We start from the raw sequence: 22222 nt of genomic DNA, 5'->3' as shown, positions 1-22222 counted from the left end.
GCCACATTGAGAACCTGGATTTGTTGGCCCGGTTGTCAACCTGCCAGTAAAACGTTGTTGATTGCGTTGCGTTGCACGAGGCGATACGATGCCCCATCCACACATTAGCAAAGCTGGAATGGATTATCATCATCAGGCAATTGCTGCAACATTTCAAGTCGCAGACAGGATTCCTGGTGAGGAATACAGTTTGAGGTAGAGAGTATAGCTGCTTTCACTCACGTTATTTCCACGCGCCCGTTCCTCACATCTTGACCTCATGAGTTTTGTGGCGGCTGCGCTACAATCCAGCCGTGAGCCAGAAAAGGCCGTCTGATGATATTGTCAACACGGCACTTGGTCCATGATGCAGCTGTCTGTGAAACGTAAGCCATGACCTGGGCCTTGAGTTTAAGCCTCATGCAGATGAAGCGTGTCACAGCATTCCTGTGTAAAGGCGCACACATATGAAAACCGTTTGTCCATGGGGCATCCGCGAACCTGGTTGTAGAATGCCTCAGTACCCAACTATAGGGAGGGCTTGATTCCAGAGATAACAGTCTCACATTTAGTGGTGAATACCGGAGCAAACAGGCGTTGAAGGTATCTCCCTTCCAAGCAGAAACAGAAACACGACTGCTCCAAGATTCATGAACCCAGGACTAGGTATGCACTAAAGAGTCATGAAGCCACAAACTCGCATGATTGGCCAGGAGCCCATGTTCGGAGCAGTCCCGAATAGCAGGAACCCAGGTTGCACTGTCCAAAAGTCCATCTCCGACAATTTGCCGTTCCTTGAATTTGGCAGTGGAACACTAGCGGAACCACAATCCACCAAAAACTCCAGGGCTCAGGGTAACCCCAGGGCAGTCAGATCATCCATTCAACACACCCCGCCCTGGCTTGAAAGAAGAGATCCCAATCAAAACACTCTCATCCCTGCATCGAAGACCCCGTTTCCATTCTCAGAAATCTCACCTTGTCGGTTTACGGGGGTTTTCAAGCTTATCACCACGAGCCTTGGCAGTAGCCTTTGTGAGGTGTCACTTTTCATCCGCCCGTTGTGTCGTAACGGTTCGTTCGTTGACAGACAGACCAGCCTCTGTTTGTCAGCGCTCCATTGCTTTGGGACCTCGGCTCGCTTGCTTGCAGAGAGTCATTGACAACCGGGAATCAGTCAATCAATGAATTGCTTCACCTCACATGCTGGCACCATTTCGACGTCGCTTAGGCCGAGACCCTGGGTTTCCACTACCAGTCCATATATTCTCTACAATATGATGATACTTTGCAGTCCAGTCTGCCAGCAAAAAGTCCAGACTGCGCCTCAATTTATTTTTTGCAATACCAAAGTTGACATGGGCAACCCGGGGTTCATGGAAAATGTGCCGTGGTTGATACGGACGGACCAACTCTTCCTCTCTCCCGCAGCGACCCCTGGATTTTTACGTTTCAATCGGTCCATCATTGCACACTCCGAAGAGCCCAAGTCTCCATCTATTCGTGGAGACCTTATGTACTGTCAGTGGTTTTAAATCCTGCTAGGACACATCTTCATTAAAGAAAATGAAAAGCCGGGAGCTCTTCATGCAAACAACTAATAATCATCCCGCGGGTTTATGATACCTATGCCACTTTTCGAGTTCCATCCTCATATCGTCCTTCGCGAGAGAGTTTGCACTGTCCTGCAATTACAAGGGTTTCTTAACTCTCCTGCCTTCATTGGACATGGTTCTCGGTCTGCCTCGATTCCGACACAGATGGTTAGGCGTTGACACCATCAGTCTCGACATACATGTGGTTATCTCAGATGCGCAAGGGTTCCAGACGGTTGGCTCTAACTTCTGATTGTCTGCAGTAATATTTCCATACCGCCTCCCCTTGCTGGCCTCTAAACATACCAGCGAGTGACGACGTTGCTGCACTTCCTGGATCTCAGTCACATGAACTATTGGCGACTTGTGATCATGAAGTTTGGCATGCTAGACATGATCCCAAGGCTGGAATCTCAGACTTGTCTGATCTTCCCGGATCGAGACTTGAAAGACTGGAAAGGAAAGAAAAGTCCGAACAAACAATTATGATGTATCATATCAGTACGGATTGGCGTTAATTCTGACTCGCTGGCAAAGGACAGTGCAATTGTCAAATGCCATTCTGCACCAGATTTTATGCCTTCCGTAAATAGGCCACGTTCATAGGACCGTCAACCTGGGAAACAGGGACATGATGGTTTCTCCCTCGGAGCCACTGTAGCTCGATGCAACATTCCAGCAACTAAGAGTGGCCCACTGATTTCCACGGCTCAATGCCGTGTTTGAAACAAATAAACGCAAACTATCAAAGACTTTCTGGTCGACAAGGCAAATCAGTTTGCTTTGCTCCCTTGGGCTCTTGGTTGCTCAACATTTTCTTTGGCTCCTGTGTTACGGATCACAACTCGAGCACTTTTCATGGCGGTCTTCTGCTGCACAGCATGACTTGCTTGCATCCAGCGCCATGAGCTGATTTTCAGTCTCGCCCGTCCTGCAGCTTAAAGATACCCGCTGGCTCCCGCCCACGACTGTGCCAACCTGGTGGATCGACCCGCCCGCCACTGCTCTCTTGGCTAATAGGAGCTTGGACGGGGAAAATATTATTAGTTTTGAGACATTTAAGAAGTGAAACTATTGGGTACTTTTCTCGAGGGAGTGGAAGGACGGTGACAGGACATGGAAGGTTTGGTGCTAACTTTGTGGGAAGATATTCATGATGTTCCGCGAACCGTCCCAACGGTAACTAGCTGTCATAATGCACGACGGGAGTTTATCTGGAAGACGGGAACTGCTGCGTGACAAGGAGGTCCGATCAACGGATCAGAACTCGATCTTGATGCTAATAACAAACACGATCGACGGAACGAGATGTGTATGCTGACGAGACAGCCGTTGATCTGCATTTCCCGGTAGAGGGGCTTGAGTCATTCCCAATAAATGATGATATCCAGCTGACCGGTTCCAGTTCCTGAGACAAGTCGGCGGGAACCCTTGAGCAAATTCCCAGCGGCTTGGTCCATATGACCATGTCAATGGTATGTTACAGGCCTTGACCGCTTTCGTGTCTCATTTACTACGTACAGACGCATCTGTGTGTTGTGCACATAGTCTGGATCAGGTAAGGGCGACAAGGTCGAGAGGGGTCAATTCCTCTGCCGGCCACTGCAGCGAACGCCTTTTCATCATCTGCATTCGAGCAAAAACTTCGCATTGGTTATATGTCTGCATTGTTTACGAATCGTGAGCTCCGCCTCAATTTGGCACCAGTACAGTGCAGCAAATATCAGACACATTCCCCTGCCAATATTCGGCGGCGGCGGCATTCCCAACAGTTAAGAGAGAAAAAATTGATCGAGATACACTGATCAGTACAGTACTCAACCATACTAGGGCGGAGCACGGAAAATGATATCCTTCTCGGCCGTGAACCCTGGGTCGGCTATTAAAATGTTTTCGGATAGTCTGGCAGGGTTACTGATGGGGGCAGGCAATCAGCTTCAAGGACACACAAATCTATCGAAGGATTAACTTTGACCCCTACAAGGGTTGAGGAAAACAGTTTCGCGTACCGTCAGAAGGGACTTAACCGAGCGAGCTAACAAGAACAGAAATGAAAGACAGGTAAAAAGCATGCACTTGCTACGACAAAGACCCTTGGTTATCCGTGGCAGCATTGACCAAAAACTCACCATTGCTCCGGTCTCCTGATACGCACTTCTTGATAGCATGCGAGGGCCTGATTTTGGTCGGAGACAGTCCCTGGAAAGGCAAGACATTCGTCGGGCATATTTACACCCGAAGACGGGTCTGTCTGGGGTGATTACCTCCCTGAGCATTTCTAAGGCCTCATCTATTTGTTCATTACTACATAATTGCTACAGCCGAAATACGCTGGCCGGTTATCTGCAGAGCGCTGCAGCACCAGTGGGCGCTGATTCAGAAGCCAACTTTGCCCATTGGTCTGAAGTCTGCAGCGCACTGGATTGGATTTTAGCTGCATGCTGCAACGCTATGTATCCCCGAGTTTGAGTTCTTGGTGTCATGGCCTGATGACCCAATAGACCGGAGCCAGCAGTGCAGAAACCTTCGTCATAACGACCAGGTTCTTGAGCAGGGATGTCTAATTCAACTACGTGGCGAGCAAGTACTATTGTCAACAATTACAGCAACATAACGGATTCTCTGTCGAGATCATGCAAATGCCTACCACAACATCGCTGAATGAAGCAAACGTCCGTTCAGAATTGGATCCTTTACGACTTCATCAGTGGCGCTGCGGCCCATCCCGTCCCGCGGATCCGCTCCCCGCCACCAATATCCGGCTACTGGAGCAAGTGCTGAAAACTTAGGAACAACCCAGCGCGGCCGGAACGCCGCATTTCAGCCGCGAGCAGCTATTCTCATGCTTCCTGATAGTAGTTCTATTAGAGTGCAAGATCAGCTCTATGATCAGGGACCGTGCCCCGAACGCTGTTGCTCGGGACGCTACCGGTTGTCCCTTTGTTTCGTTCTGAGTTACATAGTGGCTTCCTCACCTCTCTGGGAGTGATGAGCTGGCAACTCAGAAACCTTGAAGCTCCAGTATATCTCGGAGAATAGAGACTCGGTTCACGCAAGTCTCAGGATCTTTGAACCGCAAAAACTGGGCCCTTGGAGATGCCTTTCTTATGCAGGTCCCTTATAAGTTCCATGCAGCGGGAAGTTGGTCCGGGAGGAGCCTGGCCGTCAAGTTGCAACGTTGCACTCTGCCAAAGTCTTGAGCTCTTTGTCTATGCCATGTGTAATGATATGATATTGCATATTTCGCCTTGCCTCATAGAGCGTCGTTTTGGGGTTGCTTCCAAGCATGTGATAGCTCTTGTGAACTCGGGGCAGCCGAGACATATTCTACTCATCCATGAACATGCGAGCAACATGCCTTGATCGGGGATGTTACTTGAGAGAGAATAGCAACAGTAACTTACAGGACCTTGGTCGCAAAATCGCAAGCTGGTCTGTTCTCATCTGCCGGATGGACCGGGACCTCCAAATGCTCCCACTAACACTGCGCCCGCGGAGCAACTGCGAGTATCAGGGGCATGTCTTCGCGGCCCTTTGTTAGTGAGAATTCTAAACCAAACTTTAGTTCAGGTGAATTCCAGCCAAGGAAGGTGTATGTAGGCTTAGTGTCAATTGGTGCCCGTTCAATAGGTAGGTAGGTGGAAAATCTTTTAGTTACCCTATACCCCCATTCACCACGAGCTGATACTATGCGTCCAGTAGCATTAGAGATATCTGCATATGATGGAATGGCCTGAAGCTCCATTTGCCAACTTGACGAACTAGAGACTTTCGATTAAGTAATGTTCTAGTAGGTGGTTTCTTCCTATGGCACTCAGAAGTGCTCAGAGGAAGTGGCCCAGAAGAAAAGGTCGATGAAACAAGAGCCTACAGTAAAGAGACCAACCAGCGAGGACAAGGTGAATTGGGATTTCTCTAAATTTGTGTCTGGGCCTTCAGAAGAAAAAGAGCATATTACGTGTTAGAAATAGAAAAGCCTACATCATTCAGCTATACTCCTAGCAACATGCTCAGGAACAAAGAATGCGTTTTGTCCTTGTGTGTATTGAAGTGAAAAGCGGTTCATTGCTTGGGAAAACGAAAACAAACAGTCACTGGTCATTTGGTATCACCAGTACAAGGTGCTCCGAAGGCCGCTAAGGCCGAGGCATAGCTTTACTGACATAACAAGAGCCTAATGTTTCACGAATGTGTTGATTACTAGGTGCAAGCTCAACGAATTGTCGTGATCAAAGCGGCGGGTGGGGAAGCCGAATCATCCAAAAGAGACAAAATGACTTAAACATCTTTGAATTGAGAAGTAGAAGCGATAATCTCCAGTGAATAAGTTTGTCTGTCTAGAGAACCGTTGCTGGGCTATATACCAGAGACAAGGGGCAACATCTTGTCCCTTCATAGGCGAGCATCCTAAAGGAATTTATATCTCTGATATAGTTGCCATATACACGAGGAGGCCTGGCTCAGGAAGAGTCAGGCACTTTTCTGGAAGGACTTTCAGCACGTTTGTCTGCGCTAAGCTCACATAGACATCTTGATCATGACGGTTGATGGCAAGGGACGGACTGAACTGGATGGATGAATGACTAATCACGTATGACTCGAGGTCGTTTGTGTAAATAAGAGTTATAGAGTGGAAATGTTGGCTGATAAATCCGTTGTTAATTAAAAGATTCCAGACGGAGAAGGCGAAAACTTGGCCACATTACGATTCCATACAAGGACCGCCTAGATAGCTAGCCATAGTAAAAGAGTACTCCTCGAAAGGAATACCTATAGGTACAAAATTACAGGAATGAGATGACCTAAGCTTGGCAGATGAGAGAGTCGGAAACATCGGCAATGCCACTCGAGATGATGGCCTCGATTTAGGAGACCCATTGCGGATTACAGGACAATCTCTGAGGACACATTGACACGATCACAAGTATGCTTCGTGATGATCAATCATATCACGATGTTCACTTGGTCACCAAAGGCACCAGCTCGCGCGGGAAAGGACATATACCGATGGAAGGTCCAATTATGTAAAAGCTAGGCCAGCGGATCGAACACGTATCGTGTTGACCCATGGCATCGAATGTAAAGCGGTGAACGACGAGACACACAATGCAGCAAATACTCTAAATCACCACCTCTGTACCCCTTTCCCCTTACCAACGCCTTCAGCTTCCAGCGCCGGGAACTCCTCGCGGTGAACGACTGACCCTGCGTCAAACGCCGACAGACCTTGCTCCTCCATGCTCAGTTTCAGAGCGAGTTCTAGGTCATAGTCCCTAGGCTCTATGTGGTTTGCCGACCACGCCTTGCAAACTCCAGGCGACACAGCTCCAGATGTCTTGTTCTTCTTGCCGGACTTGGGTTTGTATGTCAGGGAGAATTCGTAATCACCGGAGCTCGCTGCCTGGGGAGACGTGGGGTTATCATTGACGCCTTCCATCAGAGAAAGACGGATTGCCTGCTGAATCTGTTGTTCATAGTCGTCCTCGACAGGTGCTCTCTCAATATTATCCGTGGAGGCAGATGGGGGAGTTATCATGTCCGAGACACTTGGCTCGGGGGTGACGGTATCAACAGTAGTGGTCTCACTGAATGTCGAAGCAGTATCCAGGCTGGCATCGGCAGCGGAATCGCTTGTTCGACGTTGTTCCTCGAAAAGGAAGGCTTCCTCAGAGACCATCTGCGCATACCGCAATGCTTCTTCTTCAGTTAGGTCACCGAGCGCACCGACACCAAAGCGATTGCGCAGGCGATTCTGCTCTCTGGCCTTTTGCTCGTTCTCCCTTTTGATTTCAGCCTCCTCAGCAGCGATAAAATCAATGACTGCTCCGCCTTGACGACGACTGGCCAGACGACCATGAACATCGGAGTGTCTAAGCCGACGTTTGCGTCCTGAAGCGTGACTGGCAGAGCTGTATGCCCAGTACCTCAGAAAAGCACCAAATGAAACAACTCCACGAAGGACGGTTGGATCAGGGTCAAGATAAATTGCACCAACTGCCGAGTAAGTCGACTCGTCAAGAGTTGGGTTCATTGTCACCATGTGTCGAGGCACTCGGCCGTTGGACCTCGCGTTGAGAGTTCGAACTGGATCCAATGTTGATGCCAAGGGGTCCCATGCTTGCACCAGTCCGTCGCTACCGCCATGGACAACATACATAGCCGAGAGTGCCACACAGGACACTTCTGGGGAGTCCGTCTGGATTTGTCGCACTGGGCTGATACCCGTAGCCTTGGCATCCTCACGAGCGTTCCAGACAAGTACAGCCCCGTCGTCTGTGCCGACAGCAAACAATCGAGATCTGCGGCCTGGAATCTCTTCCTCAGCCGAGTGAAGAGGATCTTCGCCGAGTGTCAGGACTGCCGTGCTAGATTGGTCCATTGAGGCACTAGTGATCACTGCATGACTTTGACCTTTCAACCTAAAGGAGCAACTCTCCCACTCGTGAAGATGGGACAGGACCTCCAATGATGACACTGAAGTAGACGTGACAGATTGAGATATCTTCTCCTCTGGCCCCTGTGATGCCTTTCCTGCAATAGTCCCGAATAGTGACGGCTCAGCGCTGGCGGAGTTATCAAGGGGCATGGGGAACAACACGACCGAAGACGATTGTACATCTTGAGGAACTAAAGATCGAGTGTATCGCTCGACGTGTGCAGGGCGGTCTTCGGCGAGTCCACAGTCGATGACAAATATGTTTTCACCAGCACCATGGCCGTCATCATTAGCGAAATCGACTTCCAATTTGCGCTGCATATCCCATCCTTCGCAAACCCTTCGGAAGTGTGCAGGTTTTTGGCGCAAGAACTTTTCAATTTCTCGTGCTTCAGCAGCCAACTGACTCTTGCTCAGGCTCATAGAGTTGGAAGGTGACCGGGGCGAGTACGCGCCTTTGATGGCGTTTTTGTCCAGATCATCTGGTCGAGCAACGCGTCGAGTGGAGTCCAAAAGGTGCCAGTAAACTGAGCGCCCAGCAAACCAAGCATTTTTGGTGATGTCTTCGCTCTTGGTTGGGTTTTGTGCAGTAGGTGTTTCAGTCAGATAGAATACCTCACCCAAAGCATTGAGCGCAACGATCCATACCCTTGCAGAAGACTTGCGTTTCTGGCTATAGTTGTCATCAACCTTTAGAGAGATGATTGGAACGCCAGGACTAAGGACCCAACGCGCAGTAACTTCTCCGGGTTGATAACGTTGAGGTCCAGAGTCATTGCCCAGGGTGTATGAAGTGACGACTCCAAGGGTAGAGCCAGTCAGCATCCCAATCATTGACCGCGTATTTGTTGGCACATTCGGCGATTTGGCCAACCATACACTGCAGACCGCTTCAGACATTTCTGGTATCTTAGGGATATCAGGATAGGTATCAACAACACCAGAATCCGCACCGAGATATCGTCCACGGTTCTCATTGACAGGGCGGTAATAGGGACGACCACCCGGAAATCCCTCACCTGCAAGGATACCATATGGCTGGCTTACATCGAGAACATTGGGAGTTGCTGCGGGACCCTCCCCCAAGCCAAAGGGAACAAGGTCGGGGAACACCTCATCAAGTTGCATAGAGCTGAAGGGATCAACGAATCCCCATTTCTCAATCCTCCCGTTGGTAGGGTCACTGACTGAGGCTACTCCCAGGTCGGCGGCTCCGTGGATAGCTTTTGGTGGTTTCTTTCCGTTTGTGAAGACAGCGTGAATATTCGTGACAGCCCATGGCAGCTTGGAGTTGTACGTCAACACAGCGCTGGTTTTCTTCCCGGTACGAACAGATGCGCCAATACCTCCAGAGGCAAAGGATGCACCTGGTTTACCACGGGCCAGACTTCTGATCAAGCGGGTGCGCAGAAGGTATTCCTTTCTCCAGGATGCTAGGGGGGTAAGACGAGTGAAATAACGAGACTCAGACTGTATCAGATCGTGCGAGCTGTAAGCCCACATATCCACATTTTTCTTAACCTCGAGTGCTTCATGACCTGGGAAGAATCGTAGGAAGGCCATGCGCCAAGCATGGGAGCTGGTGATGAGGGCATAAAAGCGCTTGGAGACGAGAGCAATGGCGGCGTGCGAGTCGGAATGGAGATGCGAAAGAATATGTGTTAAGATCTCTGGGGTGAACTCAAGTTAGGATACTGTAAAAATATCATAATGAACGGTATGACGCACCATTTGGGAAATCTTCAAGCTGCACACCATCAGAAGGAGTTTCGGAGCGCTTGATAACCTTGAAGCCCAATGCCTTCTTTGGAGTAGGCGGTGTCATTGCATTTTCGTACTCGGAGATGCGCTGGCCAGGAGCTGAAGGTCGAACAGTTGAGCGATGACCCAAACTCAGTCGACGTAGCTCCTCATCGAGTAAGTCGGCATCGACGTCATGACCGGAGTCGCGGCGGAGTGCCGGTGCAGAGCCTGGTTCAGCGCCACTTGAGTCTCCGGAATAGACTCGACGAAGGCCACACGGGTCATGGTGAATGGGGCCATGCTGGGAGATCGAGGTTTTATAAGGGTTGTCTCGGTGAATCAAAGGTTCTAGATTCTCGAGAGGCTCTTGTTGCATATAGCTGAAGGCTTGGGACTCGGGGGATAAGGGTGTTGACCGTGCACAAGGTATCTGCACAGTCTAGGACGCCGGGGCGAGGATGTTGAAACAGATGAGGAGCTTGTTCGTGCGCTGTTGTGGTATATCGTCGCGAAGATGAGGTGTTGGTCAAGGTGATGATCGTTCCAAGAGGAAGTTTCCCTTTTTTGCCTCGCGGCGTGTCGAGTATCCGATCTTGAACTTTGCCGATGATAAGCCGGCGCGAGACACTATTGATACACTGATGAGCCAATAGACAACCACTATAAGACATCGTGTTCGATGAAGTGGTAAGATGTTGTAAGAAGTCGTTATTGAAACGTTTGTCTTGTCTTTCTAAGTTTTCTTTCTTCCCGGGTCATATCACCTCCTCATTGACATTATCGTTGCCTGTTGAGCTCGACTTAGATACTGTGAGTCATCAAGGTGTTCGCGACGGAGCCACTTCAAGTTCGCCTCCAGCAGCTTACTCGTTGGTCAGAATTTTCAACACACACTGGAATCCCATCATCAGTGTATAAGTTGGTATTGATGTTTTGAGGCATGGATGAGTGAGGTAGTGAAACCTTTCTGGTTTGGCTGCCAAGTTAACAATATAGAAACTGACAATATCTACCCTACAAGAAATAGATCATCATTTCTGGAAGCAAACTTCTGGAATTCTTAAAACCAAATAACAGTCGCACGACAAGTTCATTACCTAACACCCCTGGACTATTCCCCTGGGACTTCTAAGCTTAATCAGCCATTTGAATTGGATCTTATTAGAAGTTTAGAACGCTTCCCACATACTAAGGTATCTTCGCCAAATACGAGTTTCTGCCAGCCTTTGATTGGCTTATTATCTTTTTATGGCAATTATATTTAAGCTTTCAGCTACTTAGATTTCTCCATAATTGAAAAAGTGAGGAGTCTAGAACTGCTGATTTCCTGTACTATATCGAAGAATCTAACAAAAAACATAGAAAAACTAAAGCAGAACTCATTGAGAGAACTTCATTCAAAGCTGATCCTGCGCTGTTCATATAGGAAGAATTAGCCAGGACGCCAATAGTTCATCGTTAGTATTATAAACCTTATGAAATAGTGCTAAGGTTGCCCATATTTATATAGGTTATAACTTACAAGTACTGAAATAAGATTTTAATCAGTCCTATTTAACGAGCCATAATACTCACTAGGCTCCAAGAATTTATCTGGGGAGTTTCCTGGTTATTTAATAAGGAACTAATAGTAATACATATTTACTCGCGTTTTAGATGCCCTTTGTAATTATAACGTCAATCCCAGTCATAAATTACAAGCCAACTAGTCGTATATCGTGTTTCCCATCCATAATTCCAAATCTCTTTCATGCAATGCTAGTTACTGTCATGCCATTAAAACCTAGGTGCTAAAAGCCAATCTGTTTCCTGACACGGACCCTAATATGGTGAATCGTGACCAATGCCAGGTTCAAAACAGAATCCAAACGCCAAACGCTATGCAAAATCCAGTCATTCCTGTTGCTAAACCTGGCTGTTGTAAAATCGCACCACTGTCATCGTCTTTCTTACCCTTTCCGTCCTCTTTAGCATTGGTGTTGCTGGTTCCCGTAGCAACAGGTAACTCATCGGACGCTGTCGCTTTCGCCTCGATGGTGGTTACAGTTGAAGCCCCAAAGGGATACTTTATTGTCATTGTGCCAATGATGATACCGCTGGGCCCGATTGTGATGGTCTCACCCCCGGCCTCTTTTGTTGTGCTCTTGGCACCAGGCCCGGCAGTGAAGGTCGTTTCGTCGATTATCACGTATGAAGGGTTGACTTTGGTGATAGTAGCCCCACCAACAATCCGAAATTTGGTGTCGGTAACCTCAGCGTCAGACCCGCCTAGAGTGGTCCCGTCGACAACAATACCCTCTGGTCCAACAGTGATAGTATCGTCATCTATTGTTTCCGTTGTAACGGGGGCGCCAGTTCCGTATATCAGAGTCGTAGAGTGAAAGACAAACACGGATCTTCCAACTGCAGTGACCATTTCACCACCCTCAATGATTACGTCTGTCTGAGGGCCACCGACCCCATGGTATGTGAGTGTTTCATCATCAACCACCACTCTACCAGGCGCAATGGACACCTGTCGCTCCTCCATAATAGTACTGGACCCGGCGACAAGAACTTTAAGCCTTGTGGTCGTGCCCATAAGAGGAATCTTGAGCCTCGTGCCGCCCACAGTAGCTTCCGTACCCGAAACAGTAACAGGTACCTCTCCAATAGTCGCACCAGTAGGGCTGATAACAGATATCACAGTACCTACAGGCTGCGGTTTCTTAACTGTTGCTCCTTCACCAACCACTTCTGTTGGGCGGATTGTGAATGTTCCATAATCGACAGTAACTGTTGTTGTTTGATCTGCTCTGAGACTCGAAAAGGTCTTATCATTGACAATAACTTCTTGACCTCTGGCAGTCACAAAAAACTTCCTAGGGGGTTCAGGTTTAGCGTCAGGCTGTGATTGGGGCTGTGGACCTCCTTGTGGCTCGATTTCTGGCTGGGGTTCTGATGTTGGCCTTGGTCCGGATTCTGCTGAAGGTCGCGGTTTCACGTCAGGCTGGGGCCCTGACTGGGGACTCGACTTTCCGTGCCCCCCAGAAGAATCTGGGTGGTTTGAGCCCGGTGCTTTGGAAGGCTCGGGTAGTTGTTTATTACTCATAGGAAGAACCCCTCCACCGGTCGGTCGGTCGAAGTGCGGTGGCGGCTTTGTAGGGAATACAACCGCAGGGTTTTTGTCAGTCGTTATAAATGTCACGGTCATTCGTGAACTTGACATAGTTAAGCCTGGCACTCCAGGAACGGCTGTCGGATTCGACCACCCAGGAGGCTTTTCCGAAGTACAAGATTTTCCCCGTAAGCAACCTTGAGGAGGCTCCTTAGTTAATTCAGACCCTGGCCATGGTAGTGTTCCGGCTCCCTCGGAGCCATGAGATGGGACAATCTTTGAGAATGATGGGCTTGGGGCCTCGGTCTCGCAAATGTTGGGGGTACTGATAGTAGGATAGGGTGGCGTGTAATCACTTCGGTTTCCAAAGAATGTTATCGTCGATGTATACACGATGGAATACTCGGTGATGGGTTCGTTGTCCTGCAATGTCGTGCACGGCAACACTGACGTTGGTGCTATCAGCGTCAGTGTACCAGACGTCCATGGCCCAGGTGTGTATGTCTCATTTCCTTTCGAAGTAACTGAGGGAATCCAGCCGCAGGGAGACTTGGAGCCAGGACCGCATGTTTGTGTTTGCAGTTTGGTATTATTGGGTGCGGCTTGTGTAAAAGAATGTGCGAACCCCTGGTGTGGTCTCCTCTGAGCCGAAGCCTGGATATCAGCTTGAGTTGCTACAGAGCTTGCACCTCTATCATGATCAGACGGGTTGCCATTCGCCGGAGCAACAGATTTAGGAATTGTCTGGAAGAAACGTGAAGTTGAAGGTTCCGAGAAAGATCGAAGATGAGTTACTAGAGTAAGTCGAGTGCTCTCAGATGAAGTGGTCGGTTCTTGATCCAACTGTGAAGTTATTGGCAGTCTCTGGACAGAATAATCAGAACTGTTCTTTGGCGAAGCTGACTTGTTAACTTCAGTAGAAAATGCTTGGCCAGGAAAAGAGGAAAATTCCTCTTCCACCTGTGTTATTGACGTTGATGCTATCGATAACAAGCGAGTGGTACTGCCGTCTGGGGCAATCGCGACGGCCGTTTCATTCAGTGGAAAGCGCCGAGGGTTTGGCTGGTTAGGTTCGGATGGGGCTGATGGACAAGGTAATCTTTAGCCATGATTCTTTTTTTCCCCATCCCTTCATCTTTCAAGGGGAATGGATGCACAATGAGATACGCTAATGGGGCAATTCGAAGACTTACATCGAGGTAAAGCAACACCGACAATAGAAGGAACAAGCGTTGCGACTGAGAGCAGTCCAATAGCTTGTGCCCTCATATTGTCGATATAGCACAACACACAGACAGCATAGACGGGCTGCTCCGTACTATATCAACTGTCGCCCTGATCGTTTTGAGCTCCTTTTGTCTGCCATCCAAGCTCACCAAACCAAGTCAAACCGACTAGGACAGGCCTCTAAGCGAGTGATTTGGGCCGTGTCTGATGAACCGGTCTCACATCGGCCACCTATAGATGGTTCTTCAACGCAGTGACCACAACGGCTTTCGACGTTGTCAATAATAAGGAGAGAAAATCAATCACAAGATCCGATGCATGCCTGAGGAGGGGCTCAAAGGTTAATGAACCCGCCTCCAGCCTCTAACCTAGGTTCTAGCAACTGGCTCTAGTGCATAATGACAAGGGGTTACGTCGTCCAAGGCGTAAGCGCAAGCGAACGAACCATGTAAGTTCAGGTCATCTGGGGCTGCTAATTGACTCGACCCTATACTGTCCTCTCAGGGCCTTCCTTTCTGGTATTGTTTCATCTCTGGATCTGACTTTTGCCCTCGATCTAGTAGAATAGCTCCGAAGGGCTTTGGTGGCGGGAGACACAACAGTCCGGCCTTTCATAGTTGCACTGTGTGCTGTGTTGACACCCACCACAAAGCCCAGAATGCATGTGGCTGATGCCTTCATCCTATGCGAAAACTCCCTTGTTAATGCGTCTATCAACTCTGTTCGGTCTGGCCCAGAACATGACACTCCAGAACGATTGATTCCCCTTGGCAGATCACCACTTGTTCAGGTTTCACTTTATCTCCTTGACGTACCAAGGTCCCAAAAAAAAGTCGGAAGAGCCAGCGATAATTTGCAGAACTTTAACCCAGAGGGTTACCACCTCATCAGTCCCGACCTTCCGGGAAACATTCGGTGGGAACGGTGGGACAATCAAAGTTACGCGGGCCCAATATGATGTCTTAAGTTACATCCAGCTGAAATTCAAACAATTGATATCCATTCAGTTTTTCACATGGAGCTGAACAATCTGGATACACAGGCACACGGAGCTGAAGAAGATGGATCAGAAGCAAAATTCCGGTATTTGCAATTTTCACACCCGACCGGCAGCAACACCCATAACCGTCAGTTTCGGGTCCGATTTCGATGATCTTTAAGTTGTCGGAAATTGCCATTGTGGAATAAGCTCTGGTTTATCATGCGGATGCCTATACACCCTAAACCGTAGCTTAAAATTTTATTCACATGTTATGCTGACCTAACTGATAGTTGACGGGCACTCGGTGAGACAAGTTTATTACACAAGTTGATATTGATGGACCCGTCAGTATTGATTGATATCGTTGAACCTGCAGCCAGGGTCTTACTAGTCGTGCAACGCTTTCCAGCCACCGACTAGCCGGCGTCAGGGTTTTACGCCGAGTATGCTCGCCATGTCAGACGAATCGAGGCCCTTTGTTGACAGGGACCAGGATCGTTTCCAGAACCTCAAAAGCACCAACAAACTATTTTGTTTTCCTTGAAGGTGCTACGATATCACTTAATGGTACAATCGAACAATTTAGAGTAAATCACAGCTATACATGGTGCAACAATATCTTGAAACTCTACAGCACCGACAAGTCCAGATGGCAATGCAACTTGACAAGACCGTAAGTTCCCCTCCAACTAAACAGTCCTGCTTCGTGGATGCCATGTATTCAAGATGGAAGAGGGAACTACTTGAGATGATAAGGTTGTTCAACTCAGCCAATAACGAACATGTTACCCTTGCGACCTCTTCAGGATGGCCTAGTGAACGCCAAGGAACACTCCGCGCTCCGCATCATACATAGCGTTGGGGGCCGAGCCAAGCTAGAAATGGCCAAAGCCATGTAACGCTACTCTGTGGCTTTCTTTTCAGTCCAAGGCCACTGAGAAGGGGCACAAGGCCAGAACTCGTTAATCTTCAGTCGCCTCGCCCTGGCTGCTCCAACAAACTCCCAGTTCCATTGTCACCAAACCCACTGGTTTACACTCTTATCCGGCCTTGGCAGCTTCAACGAATCATTATTCCGTGCCAGAGTTGTACAATAGTGGCCATCACCAAGAAGGATTCGGCTCCCTGTCGCTCTGCTGTTGTTAGTGTTAACTGCGACCCTGGACTGGACACTGGGATCGTTGTTTGGTGTGAATCGCGACGTTGAATGTGCCGCATTGCGGTCACCTCCACTCTATCGGCTCAATAAATCTCGTTGGATGTTTGCTTCGAACCTAGGATGACATTTTTGGTGAGGGTCAAAGACGACAGACTTTCTCACATCTGTCTGCCAGACTCGAGATGTGGCCAATTATTCTTGGATCGTACTTCCTTCTCGCGCAACTAGCACAAGCCCGTGACCCAGCACCTGTTTTGTTGCCCTCTGGTGGTTGGTAAGTTACTCGATTCCGTTTTGTTGCAGTCAATTCTAAAACACAAGACAGGACTGGGAGCGATGGCAATTGGTCTACCATCTCATTTTCCCTGGGTTCAAATTCACAGGCCATTGAGGTTCTGGTGAGCACGGCTCTCTCCGAATTCTGGGCCATTGGACCGGGAGGATGTCTACCCAGTATGTTTTCCTCACTTGGTCGTTCCTTCTTCAGCTTGGCTTCTCAAATCCAAGTAGTCATTGATACCTTTCTATTCTGAATCTGCCATTAACAATCTGTTAGAGGAGCCTCACTGTATCGCCGCTCGCGGAGGCATCTACAACCCTCAAGAATCTAGCGATTGGAGCTCCCTAGGCACATGGCAGCTAGGTCTAAGCTATCTTGGTTACGATGGGAATGGCAACTACGGGCGTGATGTTATCATCACGCAAAGCCCTCTCAGTGATGATGCGTATACCATGGACGGTGTGCTAATAGCGGCCATAAACACGACCAACTACTTGAACGGACTCTTCGGTTTGGGTATCACACAGAGTAACTTCAACGGCACTGTGGCGGATTCACCATTGACCCAAGCAGTCGGGACGTATGGATTGATTCCAAGTTACAGCTTCGGATATACAGCTGGAGCATACTACAGTATGCTGCCCTACATGCGACCTCTTTTATTAAAGACACTAACATAACTAGGAAACAAACCTGTATCACTGACTCTTGGAGGCGTCGAAACACCAAGATTTAAAAGCCATGATAATGTCTTTACACTCAGCCAGGAAGACAATCTGGAGCGCCCTATGGTCCGTGGCATCCAGATAACACCCGCTGAAGGCCAAGATGTTCCTAGTTCTTGGGAATCTCAGCAACCTTTGCTCTCCCAATGGAACTCGTCTTTCTTCGCCATCATTGATAGCAGCACTCCTTACCTGTGGCTACCAGACGAGGCTTGCGACCAATTTGCCCAAAGTCTTAACTTGACGTACAACAGCACCTTTGAGCTTTACACCATCAGTGACGATCAATATCGTGATTATACAAATGACGAGACATTCGACCTTACTTTTGTGCTTTCAAGCTTTGACGATAACGATAACTTTGGCGACCCTTATAATGTACCAGGCATCGTCAATATTACCATACCTTTGAGAGCCTTTGTGGGCTTACTGCAATACCCTTTCATGCCCGATACGATCCAATACGGCGACCCAGCGATCCCCTACTTTATGCTACGAAAGGCGAAGAATAGCGCGTCGTATATTCTAGGCCGTTCATTTTTACAGGAGTCATACCTTATAACCAAGTATGATGAGGGTGTCTTCTCAATCCACCAAGCTCTTTTCCCAGACGAGCCATCGACAAATTCGGAATTGACTGCCATTAAACAGTCTGACAACAGTCCCTATCCTCCACCATATGCAGAGGATGAAGCTGGACTCTCAGATGGACAGGTGATTGGAATAGGAGTAGGTGTTGGGTTGGGTGTCTTCGTCGTCTGTGCGGCAGCTTTGTTTGTGTGGTTATACTTTCGACGCAAACGTAAACGAGCAGCCAAAAGCAACAACCCGTCAGCAGAGGATCAGGACCTTACGCCAAATAACGGATCGCGATCACCAAAGTCTCCTTTAGTCATATTGTTTTCGAAAATTCTCAGACGGAACAACTCGACTCAGCGAGCAGAAGATGGCGCCAATGTCAGAGGAAAGGTTGCTGAAGTTCCCGATACTCAAATCCACGAGATGTCAGCACCATTGCCAATAGCAGAACTTGATGGTGATGATTGTATGTCGTGGAATGACGATACGGAGATGGGTACCGACAGCACCTATAACATGACTGCCTATGAGATTGCCCGGAGAAAATTGGAAAAACAACTTCAGGGACCAGTTCCAACATATACTCCGCCTGCTGATGGGACGGAGATACCCGCAGAGAAAGCGATATACCAGCCAAACCCAACAAATGTTCCGCCTGTGGCCCTGCAACTATCGCCATCTGCATCTCTAAAAACAACACAACAAGGGGGCACGAACACAAGCTCAATACCGCTGCCATCTCCCATGACTCCGGGCTTCGATGCGAATGGCCGTCCCATCGAGGCACCCTCTCCAGCTACTATACCAGTATCGCCAACTAATGACAGCATTTCATTACCAAACTCACCCCTTTCTCCGACTTCGGACCACCATACCATGAACTCGATGGCAATGGGTGGATCTCATTCTGACCGTGAACCTCATTCTCCATCGAAACCCTCGAACGAGCCACAACAGCGAGCAGTGCAACGGACGCCCATTGATCCATCAAAGGTTGTATTTCTTGGGGCACTACCCAAGAATACCCGCTTCTCTCGGCACGCCGCTCCTCAAATTGTAGCAAATGAGGACTATCAAGCCACCGGTGAGTCATCACATCGGCACGGCTCCGTTGATACTCTGGGAAGTAACTTTACTGTCGACGAGGAAAGGCGAAATGTAGAAGGATCATCAAGGCGTTTGGATCTAGGTACAAATGGCTCATCCCTGAATGCTGTGATAGAAGATTCCCAACAGAATCATTCGACAGATCAGCCTGACACTTCACGAAGTCGAGAGCGCATCAACCCTGGTGAGGATTTGATTCATGTACCGCAACTGGCTGAAAGGCGGTATAGCTGGGAGCAATAAGCTGGTTGTTGTGCGCCTTAATTCCCATAATGATCACTAGCAAGAAAATTCCTGTCTGCCTTGAGGAGAAACGCGAAAGGAACGATGTCTGTGGTCTGGCGTGGTATCGGCCGTGGACGGCGCGATATCCAGCTGGCTTGAGTAATGCCACAGATTGCCAGAACAATATCTGGCCCAGACTGGTTAAAACCTCAGGAGTTGAGGCTGTTTTAACGTTTTCTTTGTCAAATATGCATGAGCGAGCGTAATGATTTGTCTTGATATGTCAGTCTCATATACCAAAGAGAAGAATATTTCTTATTCAATCTATAATCACACATATGATGATACGCTTATCATCTGCTTCTGATATTGCCATGTTTCTATGCTGGCCCTGTTGTATGATGTCTAAAGTATGTACTATATTTTCTACTGACATTTTCCTACCAGATTTCCTGCCACCATGTCAACGCTGCCAGAATCTTCTTGCGCTCCTCTACATCCTTGACATCCTCTGAGAAGGGATCAAACACGGCCTTCTTAGCCGCATCCGCCATCTTGGTCGAGCCACCACATACGCAGAATATTCCATTATCGAGGATGACCTCTTCGATTCTCTTAGCCTCCTCGCGTAGCCTGTCCTGGACATATATCTTATTTCGCTGATCACGCGAGAATGCTAGAAAGACATTGAGATGCCCGTCACGCACGGCGGTATCAAGCTCTTGTTGGAAGAAATAGTCGGCCTCGCGGTTGCGGTTCCCAAAGAAGAGATGCATCGGTCCTGGTGAGGGGTTCGTGAGACGCTCGTGAATAAGGGCGCGTATTGGGGCGATGCCTGTGCCCGTGGCGATGGCAACCAGAGGCCGTCGGGCATTTTGTGGGCCATGAATGGGTGAGAGGACTGGCTTGCGGGTGACAGTAAGAATGGAGCCCAAGGGAATGTTATCGAGATAGCGAGAGCAGAGGCCCTCACGAGGTTTGCGGAGGACAGTTTTGTATTTGACCAAAGCGACGAGAAGCTCGATACGAGTCTTGTCCTTGTCCGTCGAATGGTTTTGATGCACGCCACCATTGGCAATGCTAAAGTCTCGTCCACGGATGATTGGGAAAATATCTAAGAGACGTTCGGCGGGTAGTTTGACGGATGTGAACTCCTCCAGAACCTCGAGAATAGATCGCCTTGACCTAGTTGCATAGTCGAAATATTCATCTAGATACTCAGTCATAGTGAACTCGAGAAGCCGTTCCTTGTGATCTGGATTGGTGGAGAAGTAAGACATGTTCTTGAGGAATGATCTTCGAGGGATTGCAGTGAAGTCAATGTTGTTCAAAAGAAGCTCCCTCAATGTGCATATGGGGTTGATATAGAGGTTCGTGGGAAGAGATTCGCACAACGAGAGGTCAAGAGTCTTGTCGGCCACGTCTTCCCAGCCCATGAGTGTGATGAGCTTCTGGGCATCTTCGGGGAAGTTCTTAGGGTAAATGGTGAGGCAATCTCCAGGGACGCAAGATAACTTATCTCCATCGCGACGGGGAATGTCGAATGATATGAGGCGGACATCTTGCCAGTGTTTCTCTGGGGTGAGTCTGTCGTTTCCAATCAAAGTTGCTTTCCAACCATTGGGGATAGGGAGAGGCGAAGAGGGAGGGAGGTTAGAAACTGTGAGAGATGCATGGCCGTTTCTTATTGAGTTGTCATTGAGGGAACTCTTTAGGGACCATTTAGCGGGAAGAATAACATCATCAGGGATCGGCTCCAGTCCAGTAGGGGGAGGATGGTGTTCAAGTAAATGGTTGTAAAGCCGCTCACTCCAGCGTACAAAACTTCCGTCAATACTATCCACAACATTAGCTACTTCAACTTGCGATTCAGAACAGTAAGAGCTGACCCGTCTGGAAATTGTTCGTCCGCCTCAAAGGGATCAATGAAAGGTGTAGCACCAAGTTGATCGAGACGCCTGTTGAGCTTGCGAGCTGCCCAATTAAACCTGTACCGTATAAGCCATCGTGGACAGCATCAAACTTTCTCGATAACTAACTTGAGATAGGTACTATCACCAAGCCCAAAAGTTGTATACTTGACTGAAGCCAAGCAACCTGGTGGTAATTTCTTCCGAAGGAGCCTTTTCCAGAAGACCAGAGAATTATGAGGCATATCTCCTTGGCCAGTGGTTGATATGACGAACAATACGAAGTCAGACTGAAGAAGTGCATTCTAGTTTAGGATGTCAGTGATGTTCATTGATAAGGGAGCTACATGGCCTACTAAATCTACTGCATCGAGTTCTTCGACACGACTCTCAAAATGCAGTCTTTGACATATTCGCCCCAGCTCTTCTGCCATGTCCTGAGCATTGCCCGTCTCGGACCCGTAAAGGACGAGCACGCTCCTATCGTGAGCGGCCATAGTGAGTGACCGATAGATATGTAAAGGCGATTGCAGGGTAGAGACTGAAGTTGGAGTAGAGGTAATTAAGCCAGGGTCCGGTCTCGCAGGTTGAGGTTGTTTAGTGGGATGGTTTGCGTCAAAGTTAGCGCCGTTTAGCGGACGGCCGATGGCGGGGCGAGGTATCTACTGCGCTTCGGGATCTTATCAATCTGGGGATGAAATTTCAGATGATTCAGCGTTTGTTAATCATGATGATTATTGGGATTGGATGAACATGTCGTTACACATGGCCTTTGTCATTCGGGATCATGTTTCACAGAAATTGATCTATTGTTGTTTGATTAGGGGCCAGACAAGCTATTGATAGGTGACAATAGTCAATTGTTTATGCCCTCGAATTACCTTTTTTTCTTTTTTTTCTTTTTTAAGACTCATTGGCTAGATCGATTACATACTACCTATGTAGTATAACAACAACAATTTGCTTCGTGCTACTCATGACAACAATACCGGCAATCCATATCCGCCTAGCCCAACGTCTTTATTAAAGACTGACCGCAAAACCCAAGGCAAAGGGAACATTTCCTAAAACAGTTTTCATATTCAAACGCATTGACAACGGGCAAGTTCTAGAAGAAGAAGCTGTGGAGCAAGGAGCTGGGCTTGGCTTTCGGGGACTTGAGAAACCCAATCCTAATC

The 22222-nt window shown here is 48.4% G+C and overlaps 4 protein-coding genes across 4 annotated transcripts; 1 reads left to right on the top strand and 3 right to left on the bottom strand.

Moving 5' to 3' along the window:
- Positions 1–6575: 6575 nt before the first annotated feature.
- BKA55DRAFT_638014 (uncharacterized protein) lies at positions 6576–10426 on the bottom strand. The gene is made up of 2 exons (XM_046197066.1): positions 9739–10426; positions 6576–9680 (listed from the first exon to the last, which is right to left on the bottom strand). The coding sequence occupies exons 1-2, from the start codon at positions 10127–10129 to the stop codon at positions 6700–6702; spliced, it is 3372 nt and encodes a 1123-aa protein (XP_046053229.1). The 5' UTR covers positions 10130–10426; the 3' UTR covers positions 6576–6699.
- Positions 10427–11133: 707 nt separating this feature from the next.
- BKA55DRAFT_283650 (uncharacterized protein) lies at positions 11134–14410 on the bottom strand. The gene is made up of 2 exons (XM_046185518.1): positions 14044–14410; positions 11134–13932 (listed from the first exon to the last, which is right to left on the bottom strand). Exons 1-2 carry the CDS (start codon positions 14117–14119, stop codon positions 11606–11608), a joined length of 2403 nt encoding a protein of 800 aa, XP_046053228.1. The 5' UTR covers positions 14120–14410; the 3' UTR covers positions 11134–11605.
- A 1990-nt stretch (positions 14411–16400) lies between these two features.
- On the top strand, positions 16401–19152 carry BKA55DRAFT_504944 (aspartic peptidase domain-containing protein; the record flags this gene model as incomplete). The annotated part of the gene is made up of 4 exons (XM_046187146.1): positions 16401–16492; positions 16553–16671; positions 16775–17131; positions 17183–19152. 4 exons carry the CDS (start codon positions 16401–16403, stop codon positions 19150–19152), a joined length of 2538 nt encoding a protein of 845 aa, XP_046053227.1.
- A 313-nt stretch (positions 19153–19465) lies between these two features.
- Positions 19466–21730, bottom strand: BKA55DRAFT_638007 (uncharacterized protein). The gene is made up of 4 exons (XM_046197065.1): positions 21401–21730; positions 21174–21349; positions 21024–21122; positions 19466–20970 (listed from the first exon to the last, which is right to left on the bottom strand). Exons 1-4 carry the CDS (start codon positions 21539–21541, stop codon positions 19575–19577), a joined length of 1812 nt encoding a protein of 603 aa, XP_046053226.1. The 5' UTR covers positions 21542–21730; the 3' UTR covers positions 19466–19574.
- Positions 21731–22222: the final 492 nt, after the last annotated feature.

Source organism: Fusarium redolens, assembly GCF_020744475.1.
Source record: "Fusarium redolens strain MPI-CAGE-AT-0023 chromosome Unknown BKA55scaffold_4, whole genome shotgun sequence".
Classification (NCBI taxonomy): domain Eukaryota; kingdom Fungi; phylum Ascomycota; class Sordariomycetes; order Hypocreales; family Nectriaceae; genus Fusarium; species Fusarium redolens.
The sequence above is the reverse complement of the archived record's forward strand: the minus strand, read 5'-3'. Positions and strand labels throughout refer to the sequence as shown.